The sequence below is a fragment of the Monocercomonoides exilis genome (assembly GCF_001643675.1).
Source record: "Monocercomonoides exilis strain PA203 chromosome Unknown scaffold67-269241, whole genome shotgun sequence".
NCBI classification, from domain to species: domain Eukaryota; phylum Preaxostyla; order Oxymonadida; family Polymastigidae; genus Monocercomonoides; species Monocercomonoides exilis.
In genome coordinates, this window is record NW_027150612.1 from 219,352 (window position 1) to 242,906 (window position 23,555).

Here is a 23,555-nt window from a genome sequence, read left to right on the forward strand (position 1 = left end):
TTTTTTTAAAGGTTTTGCATCAATCATAAAATTATTCTCTCGCAGATGATAAATGAAACAGAATAAGAACATAAGCTTAAGTTCAATTTGAAAAAAATTTTTTTTGATTTTTTTATAATTATCAATATAAAAAAAAATTTATAATTTCTTCAATCTTCATTCACACATTTTTTCCTTCAGTCTTTTTCTTAACAAACAAAAAAGATTATGACACATACTGAAAATATAAAACACACTTATGAAAAAAAACAAAAAGGAATGATTTCATATTCAAAGATATGGGTGATTATTTTGAAAAGAATATTTTTTCTTTTAAAATATTCGGTTCAAAAATTTCACTTGAACATTAAAAAAGAATATTGAAAATGGAAAACACTAACAAATTACATCATCATTTTTATTTCAACTTCAACATTTGTGATTGTAATGATTATAATTAAATTTATCATCAAAATACAAAATTTCTTTTCAGTGACAAACAACCTTTGAAAAATCAACACCCCGAAAAAATAGATGGTTTCAAAAATTATCATTCTCATATATTTTTTATCCCATTCATAAAATAAAAATAATTTTTAATTCATTAATTTATCAATTAAACATTTTAATAAAATGTTAATGATATTTAAAAAACTTTAAAAAAATATATTTCTTATTTTCTTTGATATAACAAAGAATTTTTTATTTTTTATTCAAAAATTTAACTAAATATTTTAATATATATTGTTGAATAACTGAAAAGTTTGTTTTATTTTATAAAATAATTAATTAATTAATTCATATTAAAAACACTATTGTTCATTTTAAATAATATTTACATGTATTGAAATCTATTTATTGTTTATTAATCAAATAAATTTTTTATAAATATAATGTTATCATTTCTTTATATTAAAATTAATTGATAAAAAAATTTTGCAAAAAAGATCGAAAGAAAGAATCAATTTTTAAGCCAAATATGCTATTTATATATCTAGAATTTTGATATAAAACAGTTCGTTTCAAAGGTTAACATTTATTTAATTAATGTTTTTAACTTATCTATTAAAATAGTTTGAAAGGATCAAGTTACCATCAGCATATATAGTTTTTTTATTGTTATAATTGGTAATAGTGAAACTTATAATTTTAAATAATTTTGGTATTTGTTTATTAGGTTAATATCAACATAAAAAACGAAGTTCAAAATTATAAAAAATATTGTTTGATATTTCTTCAAAATCTATTTTTTGGTATATATCAAATAAGTTTTTTTTTTCTAATTATTTTAAGTTGTACATAATTAATTCTTTTTTATGCATTAATTAATTATTCTTACCCTTTCATCAAGGAAGTGTTGTTCAATGGTTATTTTTTCCTAAAAATGCAAAGCAGCAAATTTTTTGTTACAGCGTTACAGAAGGTTCCTTTGGAAGTGTTGATAATACTGAATGCCACTCGTTTGAAAGCACTCCGTTTTCCTTGAACGAAGAAACAACAGTTGCAGGAAGAAATGCTGTCTAAAGAGCTTGTGAGAGAACGTTGGAAATGGCCTCACGTTAAAGAGAAATGGAAGAAACCGGAGACACAGAGTATAGAGAGTTGATGCATTTTTTGAAGACTGCAAACACACCACGATCATGAGGTTGTGTGATGTGTGAACTGTGTGGAATAAAAGTGACGACGTCAATGTTGTTATCAGTAAATTTCTGCCATACGTCAGGCTGAGCCCGAGATGAGTGAGAATTTAAAAGAAGAAGACATCTCTCATTAATTTTCATTAATATTTTCCTTCTTTCGATGATTCCAGTTAATAAAACCTCTTCTGCGTATCTTTGAAATATGCTTTCCGTCATCCATCCATCGTTGTTATCCCAATCATCAATGAATGCGCTCAGAAGAACTCGCATTTCCTTTGGTAATTTGTGGCATGGCCACAACACAATGCTTTTGAGAGAATATCCATCTGCAGCAGCTGTTATAACCAAAGTGGCATTTGGCATGTTTGTGGGTGTTGTATGAAATACAGCTGGAACTCCTGTGGGGTGAATCACAAGAGTTTTGAAGGAATCCGATAAGCGGAGTGAAGATTCATCGGTGTTAAAAATTAAAGAAGGTGAATAATGATGTGAATTGTGAAGATTTTGCAGAAGCTCGTAGAAAGGAAGAAGAGCTTGTTGATTGGATACTGAAAGACGTTGGATATCCACATTTCTGGGCATAGAAGCTTTGAGCTCAGAATTCCTTTTTGCAAATAGATATGGATATGATTTGGACACACTGGTGGTTTCATCAACATCAGTTTCTGATCGTCTTTTTTTGTCGGAAAGGACGGATTCCATCTGAAAAATATTTATAATTATAAACGAAAGATAAATAAATGTGAAATCAAACTAATTCTCTTGTTCTCTTTGCATTTAAACTTGTTCCGGATAAACTTTCGATTTTAATAACTCCAACAATTATATTTTTGTCCTCTTCATTGAATAGTTCTGGCCTGCCAGGTGTTGCAACAGCTCTGCCGCTTTCAATTTCTGAAACTGCTTTGATAACTGCAGAAAGAGAGAATTCTTTGGTGTTTATTGTATCAAAAATTCGAACATTGCAATCAACAACAATTCGCAACATGCGTTCTTAACGATTTTCAATTCTTCAATATTCGAATAATATCATTTTAGCTCAACGATTTAACTGACCTCATTCTTTTCAATTCTTCACAACATTTTCATGAAAAGAAAAATTGATTATGATCTTTTTCCATTTGGAGGAAAATATGGACTTTCAAGCTTTTTATGCATAATGCAAAAAATGTTTGTTTCGCTCATAACTTTGTTTTGATCCCTCAGATTTGAAAATAAATTTGTATTTAATATCCGCAAACAGGCATCATTGAAATCAAAACATAAAGAAATGTGACATTCCACGAATGTCTGAAAACTTTTCCATTTAAATTGCATTTTTTGATCACAAAAAGTCAATGAAAAGTGCAAATTTTTTCTATGAAAATGCCTGAAGTGAAATATTTTCCACCATTTTGTTAAAAAAAACCATTTTTGAAATAAAAAGAACATTTTGAAAAAATTTTCTCTTTGATCATTTTCTTTCTTTTAAATTGCCGTAATCATAACCTTATCTCCTCGGGGGAGGCACTCATCAGAGATGGAGGAGCTAACCCCCCACATCTCTCTCCCCATTAGAGATAAGGAATAGAAATTATTTCTTAATAAGTTATCACTTCCTTTTCCTTTATATCGAAAACAGAAGTTAAATAGTGTGTTTAAGAAAAATTATCATCAAACATAATCGGAATTTTAAACATCAAAATTCACTTTGATCGTTGATCAATAAACATTCAAATATTATGACTTCATTCAAACGTAATTTTGAATGAATTTGATCTCAAACATCGTCCTTTTTAACAATTATCATGAATTATATATATATATATATATTAATTGAAAAAATAATTTTTTTCCCATGAAATAAAACGTTTAAAGAATAAACACTTGGAAATGAGTCATGATTTCAAAAATAATCACTCACATGACAAAAATTGAAATGAGAAAGAAATGAGAATCCAAAAATGAAAAACTCACAAGTGGAATTCTTATATCTTCTTCAACTGAAAGGCCAAAAGCTGGTGCTTGTGCAAAAACTTTCACACTTGGCACTTTCTTTCGAAATACTCATCCAAATTCTGAAATGTGAAAGCCCTTTGCATTTTGATGAAACAAGAAATTTTTATTTGAACAACATCTTGGATTTCGACTGGAAAATCAAGAATTAAAATTTTCAGAAAAAAAAGTGTTTCATCAATTCCTTCTCTTGTTTGAGAGAAGCTACAATCTATCGGTCAGTCTCCACATTTGATCAATGATGTCAACTTCACAATTCCCTCCGATTGTTGGACTTTAGTCGTTGGCTGATTCTGCAGTGCAGCACAGCAGGGAGCAAAGCCAACCAGAGATCTTGTCTCAACCGAACATCTTTTCTTCCTCTTCAATTTTCTCACCTTCATCATCTGATAGTTTTGAACAGGAGGTGACCCCTTCAGCTGGCAGGAAAGAAAATGAAAATAACTTTGATATATCCCAACTTATATATCAGGAGTTTATGGACATTTTTGGACAGTCGCCAAATCATTCAATTTTTGATCGAAGGCTTTCCCCAAGATTCGTTCAAGATGTTGTTGAGGAGAATGCAACACAGGATTTTAGCCTGTTGTAATCTCTTGAACCTCCAGCAGCCAAGAGAACAACAAACGAAATTAACGATGCATTTGATCAAACAGGTTACAAGGTGGAGATTTTTCTTTTCCAGGCAATTGATGCTGCGCTCATTGGCTCAGCCGAGATACCGACTTTAAGTGAAGGTGCAAAACAAAGATTGGCTTTCATCTTGATAAAGATTACCAAGGCTCTTCAAGAGGCACGAACGGTTCGAATTCAAGGCAGGTTTGGTTTTAGGGCTGCCACAACGATGAGAACAGACGCTTCTTCAAAAATCTTCATAGAGAGATAGGAACTGGTTCTCAAAGAAACAAGGCAATGAGCCAAGCTTGAAAGAGGCTTCCAAAGACCAGCACTTCCTATTATGCGAGTTCAGGCCCATGTTAAAAAACAACCAGGTGCACTTTAAAGATAATTAGGTTATTCCATTTCTCGTACAAACCCACGGTTTTTTCGGAGATACCCCAGGTCCTCAGCCCTCTCAAGAAGATATCAATTCGAAAGAAGGAGGAGCCAGAGCAGTTGGGACAGGAGACCAAGGAGGCGTAAACAATTTTAGGTCCAAAACACAAGGAAACAGAGCAGAGGAGGTAGATAGGAGGGAGAACCGTTTTGATTATCTCTTAATGTGAACGAATCGGAGGAGAAAAATTGAAAAGCAGAGGAGTGCAGGCCAGGTGGAGAAGCAAGCAAGACAGAAAATCTCTCAGCCAAGTGCAGTTCAGAGACGTAGAGTTGCTCCTCAACCAACAAAAAATCCAGGAATTCAAGATGATATTAGAAGAACAAATACGAACAGGAGTCATTATCCCGATGGAGCAGAAGGATGTGAAATACAGAAACAATATCTTCCTCATTCAAAAGAAGTCAGGCAGCTGGAGACAAATTCTCGATTGTCGGAAACTAAATGCAGTGGTGAAAGGAACACATATCAAGTGCGACGTAGAGAAAACAGTGGAACGACTAATAAGACTGAAAGATTACGCAGTATCCCTAGATTTGGAACAAGCTTATTATTTGATTCCAGTTTCAAGAGAACTTATTCCCTATCTTGCTTTCAGATTCATGGGAAAAGACTGCTCCTTCAAAGGCATTCCATTCGGCTTTGTTGATGCACTACGCCTATTCACACACATAATGAGGAAGGTGACAGCGGAGATAAGAAGAAGATGTGATGTCAAAGTCGTTGCCTATTTGGACGATCTTCTTTTTCTTCGTGAAGATCAAGTCGAAAATAAATTGATTCGAAAACCTTCTTGTTTTTAGAAAGCCTTGGTCTTCTGATCAACAAAAAAAAATGCAACCTCATACCCAGTTCGCAGTTCAGCTTCCTGGGATACGAATGGAACACAACAAGCTTAGATGTGTGCCTAAAGGAAAAAAGAAAAAAGGCATTGCGAGAGCTGTGTCGCTAGTGGGAGAGAAGGTGTTTAAGAGACAAGACTGTCAGAGGCATAAGTCTAAATGCGCTCCTTTTGCAAATTGCGTTTTTGAACCCTCAAATTATGATGAATAAATAGATAATAATTATTTAAAAACTATTTATGGACCGATTTTTCGAAAAAAATTTTTCTTTTTGAAAATAATGATTATTGAAAAATGACCCATAAAAACATGAAATTATTAAAAAATAAACAAAATTATCAGTAAATATGGATTTTTGCCCATCAGAACGGTTTGCATTATTATATAGACTTATTTTATTTGTAAGCTTTCATCAAAAAAATATAAATCACAAACAAAAATTTTATTAAATATCTTTGATCCAACCCACAATAAAATTTTTAATATTTGGAAAAATTGAATATGCTGTTTTCGGTTAATAAGAATTCAATAGTTTGCTATCCTTTCATTTTTGTATGTAAATTTAAGTATATTATTATATGTGCACTTGTTTTATATTGAAAACAGCTTTTATTTAAAATCAAGAGAACTTGTTGATATGCGCTTTATTTTTAAGAAGCAACAGGAGATACATTTCAATAATGATGGTAATGTATTGAAAAAGTTTTGTTTAAACTCTGACTGAATAAAAATTGTTCAATTTAATTGAAACTTTGAAAAACTGACATTCTCTTTCATTTTTTATCTTTCATTTTTGAACTCTGCATGATTAAAACATTAAGAAAGGAATTATTAAAATATGTTTCAGCAAAGAAGTTATTAATTAATCTATCGTTTAGAAATGTTTATATTTCATTCATTGAAAAGTGATTTTTGAATTTGTTCTTTGTTTACTTGATCCTAGTGTCACGGATGATGATAAAAATATGTAGTGGAATAATTATAATTTGCAAGCAAAGTGAATAAATAATTGATAGAAAAATATTGAAACTGCTTTAGAAATTATAAAGATCATATCTTTTTCACAAATAATATATTCATTTCATTCTTTAAATTGTTTTATAAACATCAAACAATAATTACTAAGATGCAAATAAAGATGTGTTTCCTTTAAACAAACGAAAACATACAATATAATGTGAACAACAAGAAAATTTGAAAATTATTGTTGCAATAAAGTGAAAAAGTCCTAATAAATATTGAAAAATGTTTTTGCTTTCATCCACACATTTCATCCCCTCGTTGTTATTCCTTCTTCATGTGAATTAGAGATTGCAAAATCTTTCATCAAAACAGAACTGTTAACAATATCCACAAGAGATTCATCCCATTTGTACATCTCTTCCTTTATCCTCATTTACATGCTTTCCTTCTTTTTCTTCTCCTTCCTTTCCATCAAACGCACATTATCCAATCAGCACATCCACGCACTAACATATCCTTATCATCCTTCCTCTCTTGTTTGTGCACTTGCATTGAGCAAAAGAGCAGTTCAGCACATTCAACACCCTTTCAGCTCCATCCATCTTCATCACGCTTCCTTCAATAGCCACTGAAATATTCTCAAACTTCACTTCCTTCATCTCTGTTTTCGCTTTTCCCCCAACTCTCACAACTTCCCCCTCACACTCGATATTCAACATTCTGGTTTCAACAATTGACACACCCAATTCTCCACAGAATGACAGAAGTGGCACAGATGAATGAATTCCACTGAACAGCGTTTCGCTCATCTTCAGCTCTCCACTCTCCACATCAAGAATCATCCTCTCCATCACAAGATCCATTGCAGACGAGCTGAAAAAGCATTCTGAAATTTCCAATCTCTCATCCTTCTCTTTCAAAACACTCTCTTCAACCCCTTCAAATTCCTCTCCAAACACAAACAAACACCTCTCCACAACACACTCATTCACAAACACAATCACACTTCCTTCACTTCCCATCTCTTGAATGGCTTCATTGAAATGAATTGTTCCCTTCGCCTTCTTTATTGACTTCACGCACAAATCTCCAACAACGCACTCCCCTCCAATGTCTCCTTCTCCATCAATCAGAATCATTTTCACAACACTTCGTCAGATGTGTTGCACACCATTTCCAATGCTCTCACACTGATTGCTCTGTGCTCCACACTGCCTGCTGTCACTCCCATTCACACACACAAACACCTGTGAAGAATAATAGAATGTGATCAGCGGAATCAGATCAACATCATCCCTTTCCTTGTCTGACCCACATATCGAGTTCTCCTCCTTCAGTACCTCCTGGCTGAAGTCCAGTCCAGATAGTCTTTCATTCAACTGTAACTTAATTGAGTTACACCGAATGAACACATCCTTCCCCACAAACGCATCATTCATCATGAATCGGATATACTCCAGTTTCACCCCAAGAGCTGGCATTTCCTTTTCGACTGATTTAGCATTCGGATCAATTGCATCAATCATCGCCCCTCCTCCTCTTCCATCTTCAGTTGAGCACATACACATCACAAATGAGCATCCTCTCACTTTCAATTCTGATTCCCCTCTCTTCAAACACGCCTTTATCCCTCCTCCTTCTTTGCTCTTCTCACTTATGCACTTCGTCAGCACACACCCTTCGATCTCACATTCCATCCCAGATGAAAATGATCCAACATTCATCACGCATGCTCTGTTTTCTGAACATGTGATATATGTGAACGAGGAGTCGTTCACCCTCACGATTTTTTTTGTTTTCTGTTGCTTTATCGATCAACATGTTTGACAGCAACGGCTGACTCAGCGAAATTAAACTGCTTCTTGAGAATGTTGTGTTCGAAACAGACACATTCATCACATCAATCACTTCCACTTCAGGGACAAACTCTAAAACCCCTTTGGCCAGATTGAAGAGAGAAATGGTGCAATCCTCAACCACCACACTCCCTCCATCTGCTTTTATCAAGCAATAAATCACTTTCATTATTTCATCCTCGCATACAAAAGAGCATCTCACAACTGAAAGTGTTGCAGAGGAGAATGATAATGAATGAATGAATGATAAATGATTCCCTAATTCATTTGGAAGAGAAAATGAAATATTGATGAATGAACCAATAACATTCGATGCTATCATTCCCCCTTCTCTTCCTTCACCTTTATTCCTTCCACCCTCACTCACTTTCAGATCTGTTCCTTCTCTCTCTCCCTCAATTGACACAACTGGAGTTATTGATAATAATTTTGATGATAAAAATGAAATAGATTTTTGAAGAGACCCTGATCCAACAATCTTGATGTGCGATTCGCCTTTTCCAAGTGGTTCATATCTCAGCGATATCAAGTGATCAATTGATGAGCATGGTGCTTCTGAATATCCACATCCACTAAAGTCTCCTCCATTTTCCTTCGAAACGAACACATTCCTACTCCAATTATCCCACAGATAAACAACCAGTGGAATCACATATCCATTTTCTCCTGTTGTCTTCCTTTCCCATCCACACAGCTCATCCAATAACTTCTCATCACTTGCACTCAACTCCTCTTTCAGTTGTTCGTTCGAAATAACCTCGTCCAGCTCATTTCCTGATTTGAACACTTTCTTCCCTTTCCAAGCATTGCACTGGCTGAATGTCACTCCTTCCATCTTAAATGATCACATTGCATCTGCCAAACTCACAAACATCCCTCCTCCCATTCCTCTTCCTTTCTGCAAGTTGTCCTCTGTTGGCACCTGGAATCCTGTGAATGCTACGCTTTTAATCTCCAAACTTCCACTCTCCCCGACCGATATCATCATCCCTCCTCCTTTCATCCCACTTCCTCCTGTACATATTGATGAAAAACTGCAGTTATTCACTACTGCGCTTCCTTCTGCTTGTATCTCTGCACCGATGCATCCTCCTCCTTCTCCGCTCCCACCTTCCACCGTCACTCCACTCACTCTGCCGTTCTTTTTGTCCAACTTCTCTTCATTGGTTATTGTTATTGGTGATTTGCCGTTCATCGTCAGCGTCACTCCACCCTCCATCACAAATTTATCAACAATCAGTTCTCCTTCATTAATCTTCAATCCTGCTTCAGATTTCTTGATTGATAAAACGCATCCTCTGGTTTCATTCAACGAATCCACTCTAACATTCACCAGATGGCAAATGACTCCAACATCATGAATGACAAATATACTGTTTCCAACATTACATGAATCCATCGAGAAATCATTCACTTCCACGCTGCCTCCAATCACATCCACAAATACACAATCAAATCCATTGTTCACTTCTGCTTCTGAATGAAATGAACATTCACTTACCACCAAATCTCCATTTTTGCTCGAAATAATCGATTTGGCTGAGTTGTCAAATCCAGATGCCAGTTGCAGTTGGATATTCCTCAATTCGAGGTGAATTTCATTTTCCATGAAATATTCCAATTGACTTCCAATTTCCTTTTCAAAATTCAAAGTTGTTTTCAAATTCTCTTCTCCAATCTTCACACTTTTTTTAATCTGATAATTGGACAAGTTGAATGAATCTTGAATAACTGTGGATCCTTCAGTCTCAATTGTTTTCTTTCCAGTCCCCTTTTCCATGTTTTCCATCCGCTTCAGCATTGTTTGGCATAGCTCATCCTCACATCTACAGCTCTCAACATCAGATCCACTAGAAAAGCTATATCAATCTCATTCTTTATATTTTTGAAAACATACAAACAACAAACTTTAATAAAGTCCATTGTTTTAATAACTCAACATAATATTGCATTGAAAAATTGAAGTTTATCTGGGTAAAAAGTTTCATTTAATAATGCAATGATCTTATCTAATTCAAAAAAAACATAGAAATATAAAAGAACAAGAAAATATAAGAAATATTAAAGCAAAATAAATAATATTGTTATTTAAAGAGTCTTCTATAACCTTTTGCGTTCCTTTGCGAACGTAAATGAACTAATATTAGGTAGTTTAAAATATTCAAGCAAAAAGGTACACTTTAATGTGACTGTGAAAAAAAGCTGTTTTCAATATAAAACAAGTGCACATATAATAATATACTTAAATTTACATACAAAAATGAAAGGATAGCAAACTATTGAATTCTTATTAACCGAAAACAGCATATTCAATTTTTCCAAATATTAAAAATTTTATTGTGGGTTGGATCAAAGATATTTAATAAAATTTTTGTTTGTGATTTATATTTTTTTGATGAAAGCTTACAAATAAAATAAGTCTATATAATAATGCAAACCGTTCTGATGGGCAAAAATCCATATTTACTGATAATTTTGTTTATTTTTTAATAATTTCATGTTTTTATGGGTCATTTTTCAATAATCATTATTTTCAAAAAGAAAAATTTTTTTCGAAAAATCGGTCCATAAATAGTTTTTAAATAATTATTATCTATTTATTCATCATAATTTGAGGGTTCAAAAACGCAATTTGCAAAAGGAGCGCATTTAGACTTATGCCCTGTCAGAGTGAAGGATTTGGCATCGTTCGTAGTAGAACTCAGTTCAACACGCTTTGTTCTTCCAGACGCATCTTTGCACCTCCAAACTATCTACAAATTGTTGCGGAAAGGAATTTTAACAAACGGATGGGATGGAATGATGAGGCTGAATGCGTCAATCCTCCAACAGATAAGAAGATGGAGATGGACATTGAGGAAGAACCCCGGACGCAGACTCACACCAGTGTTTATTCCAGAAGACGGACCAACCACATATGCATTACAATTCTCCTGGGGAGTGACCCTCAGAATAAACAAAATGTCACTTGATTGTCACAGTTGTTTTCCATTCGCCGTGAAAAACCAATCATCCAACTTCAGAGAATTAAAAGCTGTGGAACTTGCCCTTATTTATTTTGCACCAATCCTTTCAGAAAGTCGGATATCACAGTAACAACTTCGGTCTGACAATTCGGCAGTCGTTTTCAACGTGAACAAACGGAATGCAGGAAAGAATCTTCGCCCGACACTCAAAAGGATATAAACATTGAAGGAGAAATTGAAAATAGTCCTGAAAGCAGTTCATCTCCCCGGATTACAGAACACAAGAGCCGACGTATTGAACACCCTGGAAAGAGCAGGATACCACAGAATGATAGAAGATGAACTCTTTCAGATTCTTGCAGCGCTTAAAGTAACTCCAACGCCGGACGCCTTTGCAGCTCAACACAACCACAAGGTCGAGAGTTGGTGCGAAATAGGAAGTCCATTGGGAGAAGACGGTCTAGAATATCCATGGAAGAACGAGTGCGTTCTGGCACACCCCCCAGTTCCACTGATTCCAATGACGATTCGGAAGGCACAGAAGGAGAGAGTACCTGTAGTATTACTCCTGTCGAACTGGAATGGGCAGAACTGGGATGTGTTATTGGAGAAGACACATCATCGGACATTCGAATGGAGGAGTCTGAGAACAGTTCTGAGAATGGGGCTTACAATGACAAACACATGTGCATGTCTCTCTCCAGGCAGGTTGAAAGTAATATTGATCAATCCACCAGAGAGAAAGGCGAGAGCTGGTGGAGAAGGGCGTTGGAGGAAAGAGCTTTCCCAGTTTCACTGGCAGAGGAATGCAGATCAGGAATTGCTCAGTCGACGTGGGATGGATATTTATTCGGTTTCGCGCATTTTGGAGAACAGTGGGAAAATAGTGATATGGACATAATTCCAGAGGATATTCATGAATGGGCTGCTCGATGTTTGAGTATTTTCATTACACTCAAAGACAATGGAATGAAACTGTCATGTTTGCAACTTATCCGCTCAGCGGTTTCATACTTCACAAGCTTGGTTTTCAACACAAATTTGTGGGATATTCCAAAAATAAAAATATTGTTCAGAGGGTTTAGAAGAACGGATAGGACAAGAAAGAAGAAGATTCAAGAAATCTGAAATCCGAAGACCATTTTGAAATATTTTTCTAGTCTTGGAGAAAATCAGACCTTGAGCTTCAAACATCTGACAATGAAAGCCATTGTGCTCACAATGTTATTCACTGCATGCAGGTTTACAGAGTTGGAAAGAGTAGACATGGAACGATCCAGATTCGAGCATGAAGGAATATTCCTGGACACAAGGCAAAAAACATCGCTTAATGGAACAGAGATTGCCGTTCCTTTTTTAAACGAAAACCCGACAATTTGCCCATCTTCGGCCATTCAGGTTTTGTGGGAAGAAATACAGAAAAGAAGACCAGATGGAAAGAAATTGTTTTTAAATACAGAAACATTTCATCCTTTTTCAGTAGAAGGAATCAGACGATTGGCAAAAGAGACGTTGAAAAAAGCAGGAATACCAAGCCATTTCACTCCTTATTCAATAAAGGCTGCAACACTTTCAACGCAAACGATGTCGAGAATACTCCCCACTCAGATTGCGAAGTTTACCCGCCTATCCCCTAGAACAGACAATTTAGCGAAGTAATATGTGAAGGCCAATCTTGCTTCAACCTTGGGGAAAGTGATTGCTTCAACCATGAATGCTCCCAGTGGAGAGTTAGCAACCAAGCTGTGTGCCGAAGATGGTGTCAAAGCGTGCGTCAGACCAGAAAGAGACCAGAAGAACAAAGAGGAGAGATGGTCAATGGAATCTGGAATGGTGTTGAGGGACAATAAGCACAAAATGAAGTAATATGTGAGTGAGGAAAAAGCGAAAAACTCTGTTGAATTCCCTTCAAGAGTGGATGAGCCTGACGATGAGATGGAGGAATGGAAGTCACTTGAAGAACAATTTATTATTCGAACAAGATCACAAGTTAAAAAAGGAGGAAGAAAACAATGCAGCAAAGAAGACGCACACTGTGGAAGTTATGATGGCTTCATCATCCAACAAATTTATTCTCTCAAACAAGAGAAGGAATTGATGAAACACTTTTTTTTCTGAAAATTTTAATTCTTGATTTTCCAGTCGAAATCCAAGATGTTGTTCAAATAAAAATTTCTTGTTTCATCAAAATGCAAAGGGCTTTCACATTTCAGAATTTGGATGAGTATTTCGAAAGAAAGTGCCAAGTGTGAAAGTTTTCGCAAAAGTGAGAGTTTTTGCTCGTGCTTTAACTTTCTTTGATAATTTTAATTCTTGAAATTATAATGAATAACAACGAACTTCTTGTGATTTCATTCAATGAAAACAGCCTCAAGCACAAACTTGAGTTTTTGTTACAGTTTCATTTTCACATACTTCTTCTTCTTCTTCTCCTTCTCCTTCTTTGTGGTAGCAGTTAATTGAACACTTATAACTTTTTCACTCTCTGAGAACTTGTAAAATAATATTCACACTCTCTTGTTGTTCAGCAGCTGCTCCTTCACACACACAAACTGTCCCCCTGCCCATCAACTGGACTTCTTCAAAACCAACATTGTACTGTCTCATGAACCACACTTACCAATTGTCTAAGTATTCCAAACTGAATGACTGTTACTCTATCTCACTTCAGTCTCTTCAACACATGTGCTCTTCCAATTTATTCCTTTTCAGTTTTCTATATGTACTCGACTGGAAACAGAAGGAGCAGGCGCACTTGCAGTTCAAATGGGGAGGAGTATCCACATCGTCCTTTGACAAACTTTCTTCACCAAATAAATGAATTTAATATCATTTCCACTTTTCATCTTCTTTTTCCACTATCCACGCGCCTGTCCAATCTTATTAGTTATTGGAACCTCTTCGCCTTTCCTCTTTTATCTTATCGCCATCAGCCCTTCCGCTGAAATCCAAACCTCCTGTTCCTATTTCCAACTTCTGAACACTTTTCGAATATCCTCAGACTTCCTCACTCGCTCCTTCATTCCTTCGTTGTTTCTCTTCACAATGAGACGTTCCTGCTTTCAAAGCTGTACAAAATAAAAGAATTGTTCGTAATCGCTCTCTGTTATTCCTCTTTCTGCCTTCCATCCACATTGTTTTCATGCGAAATATTCGCTTCAGCTAATATATCTTCTTCTTCTTCTTCTTCTTCTTCTTCCTTCTCCTCCTCCTCCTCCCGTTCCATCTATCTCTCCTTTGCTGGAGACACAAAAGAGCGTGTCAACTTCTTTAACAACGGAATGTTTGAGCCGTTTTGGGGGATTGCAAGGCATTTGATAGACAGATGGCGAATGATTGGGGCAAAAGGAAGAGATTTGGAAGGGTTTGATGAAGTGGAAGGGATAAAGAAGTTGAAGGAGAAGATGAGGAAGGCGAAGAAGAAGAGGGAGGAGAAGGAAAAGAGGGAGCAGGAGAGGGGAAAGGAGAAAAGGAAAGGGAAAGAGAAGGACGAGAAAAAGGAGGAAGATGAGGGATTTGATGAGGATGTAGATGAAGACGATGATGATGATGATGATGAGGAAGAGGAGGAAGAAGAAGAAGACAAATATGATTTCATTAAAAATCAAAAATGTCAAGAAAAACATCAAAAATCAAAAGAAATCCAAAAAATAAGCTCGTCAAGCTCTGATTTTGAGTCCGATTTTGTGGAATCTGCCTCTCTTTCTGTTTTGAGGGTACTTCATTCTCTTCTGAAGAGTGAGTATGTGAGAGAGAGAATAAACGAATGCACGTTTTATGAGGGTGTGGTGGATTTGTATAAGAGGCAGTCACATTCAACGCGGTTGAATAGGTTTTGTGCAGAGGAAGAGGAGGAAGAAGAAGATGATGATGAAGGAAAATGGAAAAGAAAAGAAAAAGAATCCAAAATGAATCAGATTTCAAAAAGAGTTTCTGGATTTGGATCTTCATCATCATCTTTTTCATCTTCAACTTCTTCTTCATTGCATCATCCATCCTTCACTCCCTCCTCCACCCACACTCTTTTCCTCTCCTTATTCACCCTCCGCCGCTACAAGCGACTGAGCTGCATTGGCGACGGGATGAAGAAAGTGGTTCTGACGCTTCTGGGCATTGTCAGCGATTGCCTCGAAGTTGGAAGCAGAGAAGCAGCAATATCTGGGCTGAAGATTCTTTCTCTGCTTCTTCCACTCCCGCTGGGTCCACTTCTGGGGGCAGCAGGGGTGTTGAGGCAGATGGGGAGGTGGCTGTTGCATTGCAGAGACGGGAAAGTGAAGTGAATGATTACTGCGATTCTTGTACTGATGATGAAGGAAGGGAGTTATAGGAGTGATGATGATGAGGAGGAGGAAGAGGAAGAAGAAGAAATGGAAGGAGAAGAAGAGAAAGAAGGAATAAGCAGAGTTGATTCGAATGAAAACAGGACGAATCATAAAAGGTCTTTTAAACGAGCAAAGAGAATGTTTTCTGTCGAGTTTGGAAGAGAATCCACACGTGACATCAACCGAACTCTGCCTGCGAAGAAGCTCATCAGCGATTTTGTGAGTGATTTGTATGAGAGCCAGCTGCATCTTGTTTATTTCCGGCTTCTTTTCTCGAAGGATGGGGTGTCGCGTGCATGTGCCTTGAGCTTCTTCAGAGCACAGTGCGCGTTGGAGATGGCTGAAGACGGGAGGTTTTTCAGAAGAGGAGCGTTTGTGCAGAGGGAGGAAAGAAGGAGAAGAGAAAATGAGAATCATTCAAATTCTTGCACTAATTTTTCCTCCTCTTCTTCTTCCTCTTCTTCTTCCACTATTTCAAAGAAAAAATGTGAAAGTTCGTCAAATCTCTTCCAAACGAATGCAGTTCTTGTGCTAAGCAAAAGCCAGCTTTCATCTCAAAATTGCTTCCAGATGGTGCGAATGTGCAAATGTGGTGTTCCTTTCAAAGGGTTTTGCTGCTGCAAAGAATGGAATATTGCTAATCGAATGAGGAATGGAAAGGATTGTAGCAATGAAGAAGAAGATGATGATGAAAGTGATGAAGACAATATGACAACGGGAAGTGGAAGCAATGCAAATGGCAAACTATTTCTGAGCCACATCAACAAAAAGCTGAGCTATCCGATGCGAGTTTTGTTCTTTCTGCTTGACGAACTGTTTAACAGCAGCCATTTGAAGAGTGCAGAATGTTTGGAGATGAAGGAGGAGTATGAAGGGCTTTTGATGTCGTTCAAGTCGCTGTTTGTGTCGTTTGTGACAAATTCGAGCGATCTGGCGAAGAAAATGCTGCTTGGGGTGCTGGGTTCTCTTCATCCGTTTGTTGTGCTGGCAGCTGCCCTCACGAAAAGAGCACTGCGCGAGGCTAAATTGAAAGGAGAAATGGAATCGCCTTTGGGCGAGTCGTGATGCGAGTCTGATGCTGTTTTTTGGGGGAAGATAACAAAAAGGCAAAAGAGAGAAGAAGAAGAAGAAGGGTGTTAATGTGTATTAATTAGAATATTGTATGATTGTTTTTTGTTTATTTTTCATTTACCGAAAATTTATTCAATGATGAAAAAATCATATAAAATTATTATTATTGAATGCTTTATTTCATGCAACTCTTTTTTATATTATATCATTTCAAAATATCAATGTTTTATCGCTTTTTTTTTTTGCCATTTCGTTGTTGATTAATATTTTCAATTTTTGCAACAAAGCTGGTTATTGATGATTATGAATGACAAGCAATCTTTTCTATTCATCAAAAAATCAATAAACACAAAAAGTCATTCAAAAAAAAAAAAAAAAAAATTTTTTTTCAAACAAAAAATATTCGTTTTGGAAATCAAAATCTTTAAAAGGAGATAAGACCCGACAGTGAATCTGATGGATTTGCTTGAGAAAAAAATGACAAAACTTCATTCTCCACATTGAAGAATGCGTTGAAGAAGAAAACAATTTTATTGAAAAGAAGTCAAGTCATGGGAATGTTATTTCATCTCTTGATCAAGAACAAAGAATTCAACAAGGTGCGGTCAATGGTCGTTCAGGCAAGAAGAAGAAGAGCGAATGAAACAAACTTTTCTTTTTCCTGGCGCACAAAAACAAGCAGCTGATTGAACCGCATTTTCTATTCAGCTATCCATTTTCGAAAGCCGGTGCTGTGAACAGCGAGACAAGCTAACAGCTATGCTCTTTCACGCTCAAGCACTTGATCTGCATCAGGATGTGTGTTGATGGTGGGCATTCGAAAAGTCCTTCATGCTCCAAAGGCTGAAGACATTCAGCTGCGATCAGCGGGAGATGTATGGTCTGTTCGCTACTGCTGATTGGCTCGTTGTCGGAATGGCACAGCCAGCTGAGTGTGTAATGATCAACAAGCGTCCGAATGGCGAAGCCTTCATCGCGCTTTCGAGAAGGCAGTCAATGATTACGGAAATGTTTCCTTCGAACTTCCTCTCTCGAGTAATGCCTTTCCATTCATCCAATAATCCCCACTATTCCCACAAAACTCTTTTCTTCCACGCACACATATTGCTGTCACCTCAAAAACATTTCCCTTATGATCTCTCAAACACATTCGCTTATTTTCTTGTGTGTGTTAGCGTTCTCATCACATGCAGCCGCCCTCATCCACAATGCTCAACTTTTGCCACATCCAAAGAGGCGCTTCTGTCACAACTGTCCATTCCAGCAATAATTCTTTCAAAGAAACAGCCAACACCCAATTCCTCAGCCAGTCTCGGAAGAGCCCACACAGATGCTGCAATGACCGCTCACCGAGGAGGCAGATAACATCCATCCTCTGAGTGATGCTTGCTCAATATTTCCTTTTTGCCACATATAAAAACAGATGAAGCATGAATGTTGAGAAGAAGGCTGGAGCTTCCACCACACATTCACCCTTCACCCATTCGCCCATTGATTTCTTCATCATGCCATCTGCAATCCGCAATTCAATGAATTGCTCCCTCTTTTCAACATTCCCCATCCCAAAGCGATGATTTCCCATTTAAATAATTTGAAATATTCCTGAACTTTGGAGTGATTACAGATGGAAACAACTTCACAATCAATAGGGCACAATAAAATGCACGCACGGAGAGTTTTTCGTTCCAAATTCAAATCGTTACGTTTTGTTGGTTATCCAATCTCAAAAATCATCATTCATTATTTCATCATTGGCACTGCCTTTAAAGCGATTCATGCCACCACACTAAATAATAAAGCAAACTCAACAGGCAATGCCCGTTCGCATATCTTTCATTTGGAGATGGATAATAATGGTTTTTCAAATAATTTTTTATTTGATCATTGAACCCATTGCAAATAAAACAAATTGATAAAGTGTTGCTATTCTTTTGATAGCCAACCAAAAAATACAAATGCATAGAATGAAGGTGTGAACACTCATATTTATATGACTGTTTTGAGTTTTGTTTTCCGTCTATTTCATCAAACGAAACGTGTGTCCATTTGATGTGAATGATGAAAATGGAATCGCTTTCTGAATACGTTGTTCTTATAAATATGCAGGAGACGGATAACACAAAGATGTTCAATGGCATGCAATTGTAATTGTACTTGGATTCTTGTAAATTGCATTTTTTTTTCAGAATTGTTTTCTGAACTGGAGCATTGCAACAAGGATGAACAGAAACAGAAAATCGGAGAAATAAATGAACATATGGAAGAAATGAACGAGGATGAATACGAATTCGTTTTCACAAAAGAACTGTTCAACAAAATGGATGAAATGATTAAAGAAGAGAAATTGTGGATGGACAATGCAATTTTACTGCTGAAGCATGTCGGGTATTGGAAAGAAATGAAAAGAATATTGAGCAGCAGCTTTTATCATTCTATATTGAACTCTTTTGTTCAAAAAATGATAATTGACGAAAATGAGAAAAAAATAGAGAAGAATGTAAAGCTTTTGGTTGATCTTTGTGAAAGCTATCTTTTATCGAACTCCTGGGCTTCTCAGAAATTGCTTTCAACTTGCGTGCCTTGCCTTCTTAAAGTTGCTTTGAACAAAGAAGAAAGAGAGGAAATTCAAAAAGAAGTGGAAATGGCTTTGCTGGCTTTAAGCAATATTCCAGGATATTATGTTTGATTTCTTCTTTTTTTATTTTTGATTTATTAATTTTTTCTAATTTTTTTTTTTAAATATAGGAAGTGATAAGAGAAGTGTATTTGAATGAAATCAAAGAGGCCATTCAATATCACCAGGAACATTTCAACCTCACTCAACTTGCGTATCAATCAGCTTGGCAGTTTTTGATAAACCGATTTGACTGCAATGGAAGGTTGGAAAAAGTTATTGTGAATGAGCTGCATTTTGCGAGAGAAGCAAGAAGAGAAATCGAAGAACTTTCAAAATGCATTGATTGGAAAAAGAAAGAAAAGATTGAAAAAAAAAGAGTTGAAGCGAAAGAAAAATATGTTTTAATGAGATTGCTTGAAATGCTGAAGTCTTTCTTCTTCTTCTGCAAGTCACAGAATGAAGAACATGTTGGGCTTATTAGCAGCATTGTTCAGATGTATCGAGCATCAAGGGATAATTACGAAGAAATAAGCAGTCAATGCACACAAATATTGAAAACTACAGTTGAAAACAAAGCTATAAAAGTTGATTTCTTGTTGAAAGGCGGAGTGATTGATGTTGTTTTAGAGGAGGTTCAGCAACCAACAATAGATGTCAAAATGGACATTGATATCATCATGCAAAATCTTAAGCTGTCAAGTCGACTGAAAGAAAAGACTGTTGGCAAAATGGAAGAAGTTAAAAGAAAAGAGTTGAAAAGAAAAGTGTTTGAAAGTTTGGAAGAAGAAGGATATGAAGACATCATCATTTGCTTTTATGAAACATATAAAAGTCATGACAATAAATTTATTTATAAATTTCTGCCTGAAAACTTATCTGATTATTTTGTGTACATCTGAGTTAATGATTTGATGTTTATTTTGAAACTCCAAATTAAAATCATTTTTTCTTTTTTCTTTTTTTTCTTATTCCTTTTCTTCTTTTTTTTTTCCCCATTGATTAATGATTCTTCAAAACTTTGAGAATATGTTATTTCAAAACAAAAATATTTTAACTGTATTATTTGTAATTTATCAGAGTATTTTGAAAGTGTTTGGGATAATAAAATTGAATGTTTTAACTCAAAATCTTTTTCTTTTCTTTTCTTTTCTTTTTTGTATAGCTTCACAACTTAGAAAACTGTAAAAGGAAGAAAAAAAATTTTTTTTCTTTCTTTCTCTTTCTCTCTCTCTCTCTCTCTTTCTTTCTCCATATGAATTATTCTCTCGATCACTCAGAAAACTGTTTGCCGCTCGCCCTTTCTTCTCTTTTCTTTTTCGTCTTCTTCAAATCCACTTTTCTTGTTAATAACCATTTTTCCTTTTTTCTTGTTCAGTGTTGCATCTTCTCTTATTTTCTCTTCTCTTTTTGAAAGCATTCCAATTTTTGACACCAATTCAAAGTTTCTAAAATCCTTTTCACATTTTATTCATCCAATTCTGTTAGTTGCATCAAAATTGTGAGTCTTGCCATAAAGTCTTCCAGTTGCATGTTTCCATCAAACCATTCTGGAAATGGCAAAGAGTTATGACAAATAACAAAAAAAAGTTGGATGCTTTTTGAATGCGAATGCCCAGCCAGCACATCTGCTCTGATAAAGATTCTCTTCTGTCAAACATTCCGAACAAATATACCAAACAAACTGCTTTTCTCTTTTAAGCTTATGTAAAGCATTGTAATGCTGTGGTTCATACAAAACAGATGGCAAAAGTCACGAATATCATCGTTGAATACGATGTAAATAAGAATAATCTCAAAACTTCTGAATCTTTTGAAAAAGGATAAAATGGCTTCTCTCTCTTTGCGGTATTCCTGTTCGTAACCAATCTGTATTCATTCAAAGAACATTTTAAAAGAAAAATGAACAAAACAAAAAAAGTCAAACCATCTTTTTGGTCTTGAAATATTTTCCCATCTCCAATGGATTGGTAATTGTCTGTCAAACTGGTTTTCTTTTTCTTAGAATCCATTGTGAAGTTGGCTGTGATATCTGATGAAAACACATATTCTCCAAATTAACTCCTTTTCAAAACCCAATTCAACGACAAGTCTTTGCTGATAGCATACCAGCATGCTTCGTTCAAAATGCAAACGCGATTGTTGTAAAGGCTTGTTGAGTGTTTTGCTCAACTCGTTTCCTCCATTGTCCAACCCCCAATTCCCTTTCCTTTTCCACAAAACCAACCTTCTCCCCAAAAACCATGTTAAACAAATCCTGCTCAAATGATATGCCAAGTACACTGCACTTCCCTGAAATGACAAAGCGGTTCAATTCAATCTTTCTAGCATTTTAATCGCTTTTTCTGCATCTTGATTGAATTATTTTTCATCAAAATATCGCAGCCAGCGTTATGCCATATGTTTTGTAATTTATTACCAAGTTCAAATCTCATATAATTTACTCACCAATTTACTTTTCGCAAGCAATCGATGCAAACAGCCACTCGCTCCTCCATCTGCAAGAAAAGTACCTGTTCTTCTGCCATGCTATAACTCGTATGGTTGCATCCGTGGAAGTTAACCTAAGCAGCTCAAACAAACTTTTATCTCAACATATCATCAATCAAAAATATTCACTAATATAATTATATGTTTACCACCCTTATTTATTTGCACAAAAACAAGATTTTTTAATCCAAAGATTTGCTTGTTTTAATGCAAAAGACATTGATGGAAAATGAAGATTTTTGGACTCGTGTGTTATTAGATGTTTGACTTGTTGTTTTCAATTCTTTTATTGTGAGTTTTACACGACAATTCTGATAAACGAATCTATTTGTTGTTTTGGTTTCATTTTGCATTTTCGCAGTCAACTTCAAAAAGACAAATATTTCTCGGTTTGCCAAAATTTTATGTGAAATAAATGGTAAAATTTATAAATGTGTTTTTTTTTTTTCTCTTTTGATTTTTCTCTTTTTTTAGAGAAACTTTCACAGCTGGAACTATTCACCGAAGCAGAACAGAAACAAGCAATCGTCGAAATGAATGAAATGATTGATGGAATGGATTATTATGAATACAGATGTGTTTTCACAGAAGAACTGTTCAATGAAATAGACAAAATGATTGAAGAAGAGAAACTATCAATGGAAAATGCATTGTTGTTGCTGAAATGCATTGGATATTGTAAAATTCTTTTTGGATGGTGGAGTTATGGCTTTAATAATTCCTTACTGTTCAGAAGATTTGAGAAAATGATTGTTGATGAAGATAAGAAAAATGAAGAAAAGAACGATAAGCTTCTTTTTGATCTTTGTGAGTGTTATCTTTCATTGTATTACGAATTCACGGACATTCCAGAAGAAATAACTGATATTTGTGGGGTAAATCTTATGAAAATTAAACTGAGGAAAGAGGAAAACGAGGAAACACAAAAAGAAATGGAAATGGCTTTGCTAGCTTTGTGTAATATAAGATTTAATGTGTGAGAAGTTCTTTTTCATTTTTGAAAAATTTTTTTATATTTTTATATTATTTTGTTTTTATTAGTTTTTCGAAAAAGAACTATATTTGAATGAAGTTACAAAAGTTATTAAGCATCATCAAGAACTCAACAATCTCTCTCAACTTGTCTATCAATCTACTTGGTTATTTTTGATGAACAGATTATTCACGGACAAAAGCTTGGAAGAAGTGATAGTGAATGAGCTGCATTTTGAGAGAGAGGCAGCAAGAGAATTAAAAGATCTATCAAAGTGTATTGATTGGAAAAGAAAAGAAGAGGGAAAAGGAAAAGAAACGAAAGAATTGCTTATTTTCAGGAGATGGCTCGATGTCATTGGTTATTACATTTCCTGGTGCAAATTGCGAAACTCAGAACCTGATGGACTCGTTGGCTGCCTTGTGGATATATTTCGAGCATCGAGAGAAAATTACAAAGAAATTCACATTAAATGCATATGTTTGATTCAAAGAGAATCAGGAAGTAATAGATATGTGAAAATTGATGACTTGCTGAAGAAAGGTGCTGTTGATGTATTTTTGGAAGAAATGAAACAACCAACATTGAAAGAAGTCATTTGGAATTGTTTGCATTTCTTTTTGGGCATTTCAATAAGATTGAAAGTGAAGACAGATGGTGAAGCTGATGAAAAGGAAAGAAAGGCAATAAAACGGAGAATATTTAAAAAGATGGAAGAAAATGGATATGAAGATACCATCGCAAGTTTCTTTGGAATATTTAATTTCCTCAACAAAAAACATTTTCC

General features: G+C 35.4%; 8 protein-coding genes across 8 annotated transcripts; 5 read left to right on the plus strand and 3 right to left on the minus strand.

The window, feature by feature from the left end:
• Positions 1 to 1,538: 1,538 nt before the first annotated feature.
• Positions 1,539 to 2,607, minus strand: MONOS_13947 (putative DDE superfamily endonuclease; the record flags this gene model as incomplete). Its single annotated transcript, XM_067866699.1, has 2 exons — positions 1,539 to 2,321; positions 2,374 to 2,607. The coding sequence occupies 2 exons, from the start codon at positions 2,605 to 2,607 to the stop codon at positions 1,539 to 1,541; spliced, it is 1,017 nt and encodes a 338-aa protein (XP_067719046.1).
• A 4,375-nt stretch (positions 2,608 to 6,982) lies between these two features.
• Positions 6,983 to 10,133, minus strand: MONOS_13946 (uncharacterized protein; the record flags this gene model as incomplete). The annotated part of the gene is made up of 4 exons (XM_067866698.1): positions 6,983 to 7,625; positions 7,689 to 8,217; positions 8,333 to 9,147; positions 9,205 to 10,133. 4 exons carry the CDS (start codon positions 10,131 to 10,133, stop codon positions 6,983 to 6,985), a joined length of 2,916 nt encoding a protein of 971 aa, XP_067719047.1.
• Positions 10,134 to 11,769: 1,636 nt separating this feature from the next.
• On the plus strand, positions 11,770 to 12,957 carry MONOS_13945 (uncharacterized protein; the record flags this gene model as incomplete). The annotated part of the gene is made up of 3 exons (XM_067866697.1): positions 11,770 to 12,232; positions 12,302 to 12,377; positions 12,540 to 12,957. 3 exons carry the CDS (start codon positions 11,770 to 11,772, stop codon positions 12,955 to 12,957), a joined length of 957 nt encoding a protein of 318 aa, XP_067719048.1.
• Positions 12,958 to 14,630: 1,673 nt separating this feature from the next.
• Positions 14,631 to 15,578, plus strand: MONOS_13944 (uncharacterized protein; the record flags this gene model as incomplete). The annotated part of the gene is made up of 1 exon (XM_067866696.1): positions 14,631 to 15,578. The coding sequence occupies one exon, from the start codon at positions 14,631 to 14,633 to the stop codon at positions 15,576 to 15,578; it is 948 nt and encodes a 315-aa protein (XP_067719049.1).
• A 24-nt stretch (positions 15,579 to 15,602) lies between these two features.
• MONOS_13943 (uncharacterized protein) lies at positions 15,603 to 16,997 on the plus strand (the record flags this gene model as incomplete). The annotated part of the gene is made up of 1 exon (XM_067866695.1): positions 15,603 to 16,997. The coding sequence occupies one exon, from the start codon at positions 15,603 to 15,605 to the stop codon at positions 16,683 to 16,685; it is 1,083 nt and encodes a 360-aa protein (XP_067719050.1). The 3' UTR covers positions 16,686 to 16,997.
• A 525-nt stretch (positions 16,998 to 17,522) lies between these two features.
• Positions 17,523 to 18,056, plus strand: MONOS_13942 (uncharacterized protein; the record flags this gene model as incomplete). The annotated part of the gene is made up of 1 exon (XM_067866694.1): positions 17,523 to 18,056. The coding sequence occupies one exon, from the start codon at positions 17,523 to 17,525 to the stop codon at positions 18,054 to 18,056; it is 534 nt and encodes a 177-aa protein (XP_067719051.1).
• Positions 18,057 to 18,755: 699 nt separating this feature from the next.
• On the plus strand, positions 18,756 to 20,405 carry MONOS_13941 (uncharacterized protein; the record flags this gene model as incomplete). Its single annotated transcript, XM_067866693.1, has 3 exons — positions 18,756 to 18,825; positions 18,878 to 19,371; positions 19,437 to 20,405. The coding sequence occupies 3 exons, from the start codon at positions 18,756 to 18,758 to the stop codon at positions 20,205 to 20,207; spliced, it is 1,335 nt and encodes a 444-aa protein (XP_067719052.1). The 3' UTR covers positions 20,208 to 20,405.
• Positions 20,406 to 20,958: 553 nt separating this feature from the next.
• On the minus strand, positions 20,959 to 21,235 carry MONOS_18343 (uncharacterized protein; the record flags this gene model as incomplete). Its single annotated transcript, XM_067871355.1, has 2 exons — positions 20,959 to 21,174; positions 21,233 to 21,235. The coding sequence occupies 2 exons, from the start codon at positions 21,233 to 21,235 to the stop codon at positions 20,959 to 20,961; spliced, it is 219 nt and encodes a 72-aa protein (XP_067719053.1).
• Positions 21,236 to 23,555: the final 2,320 nt, after the last annotated feature.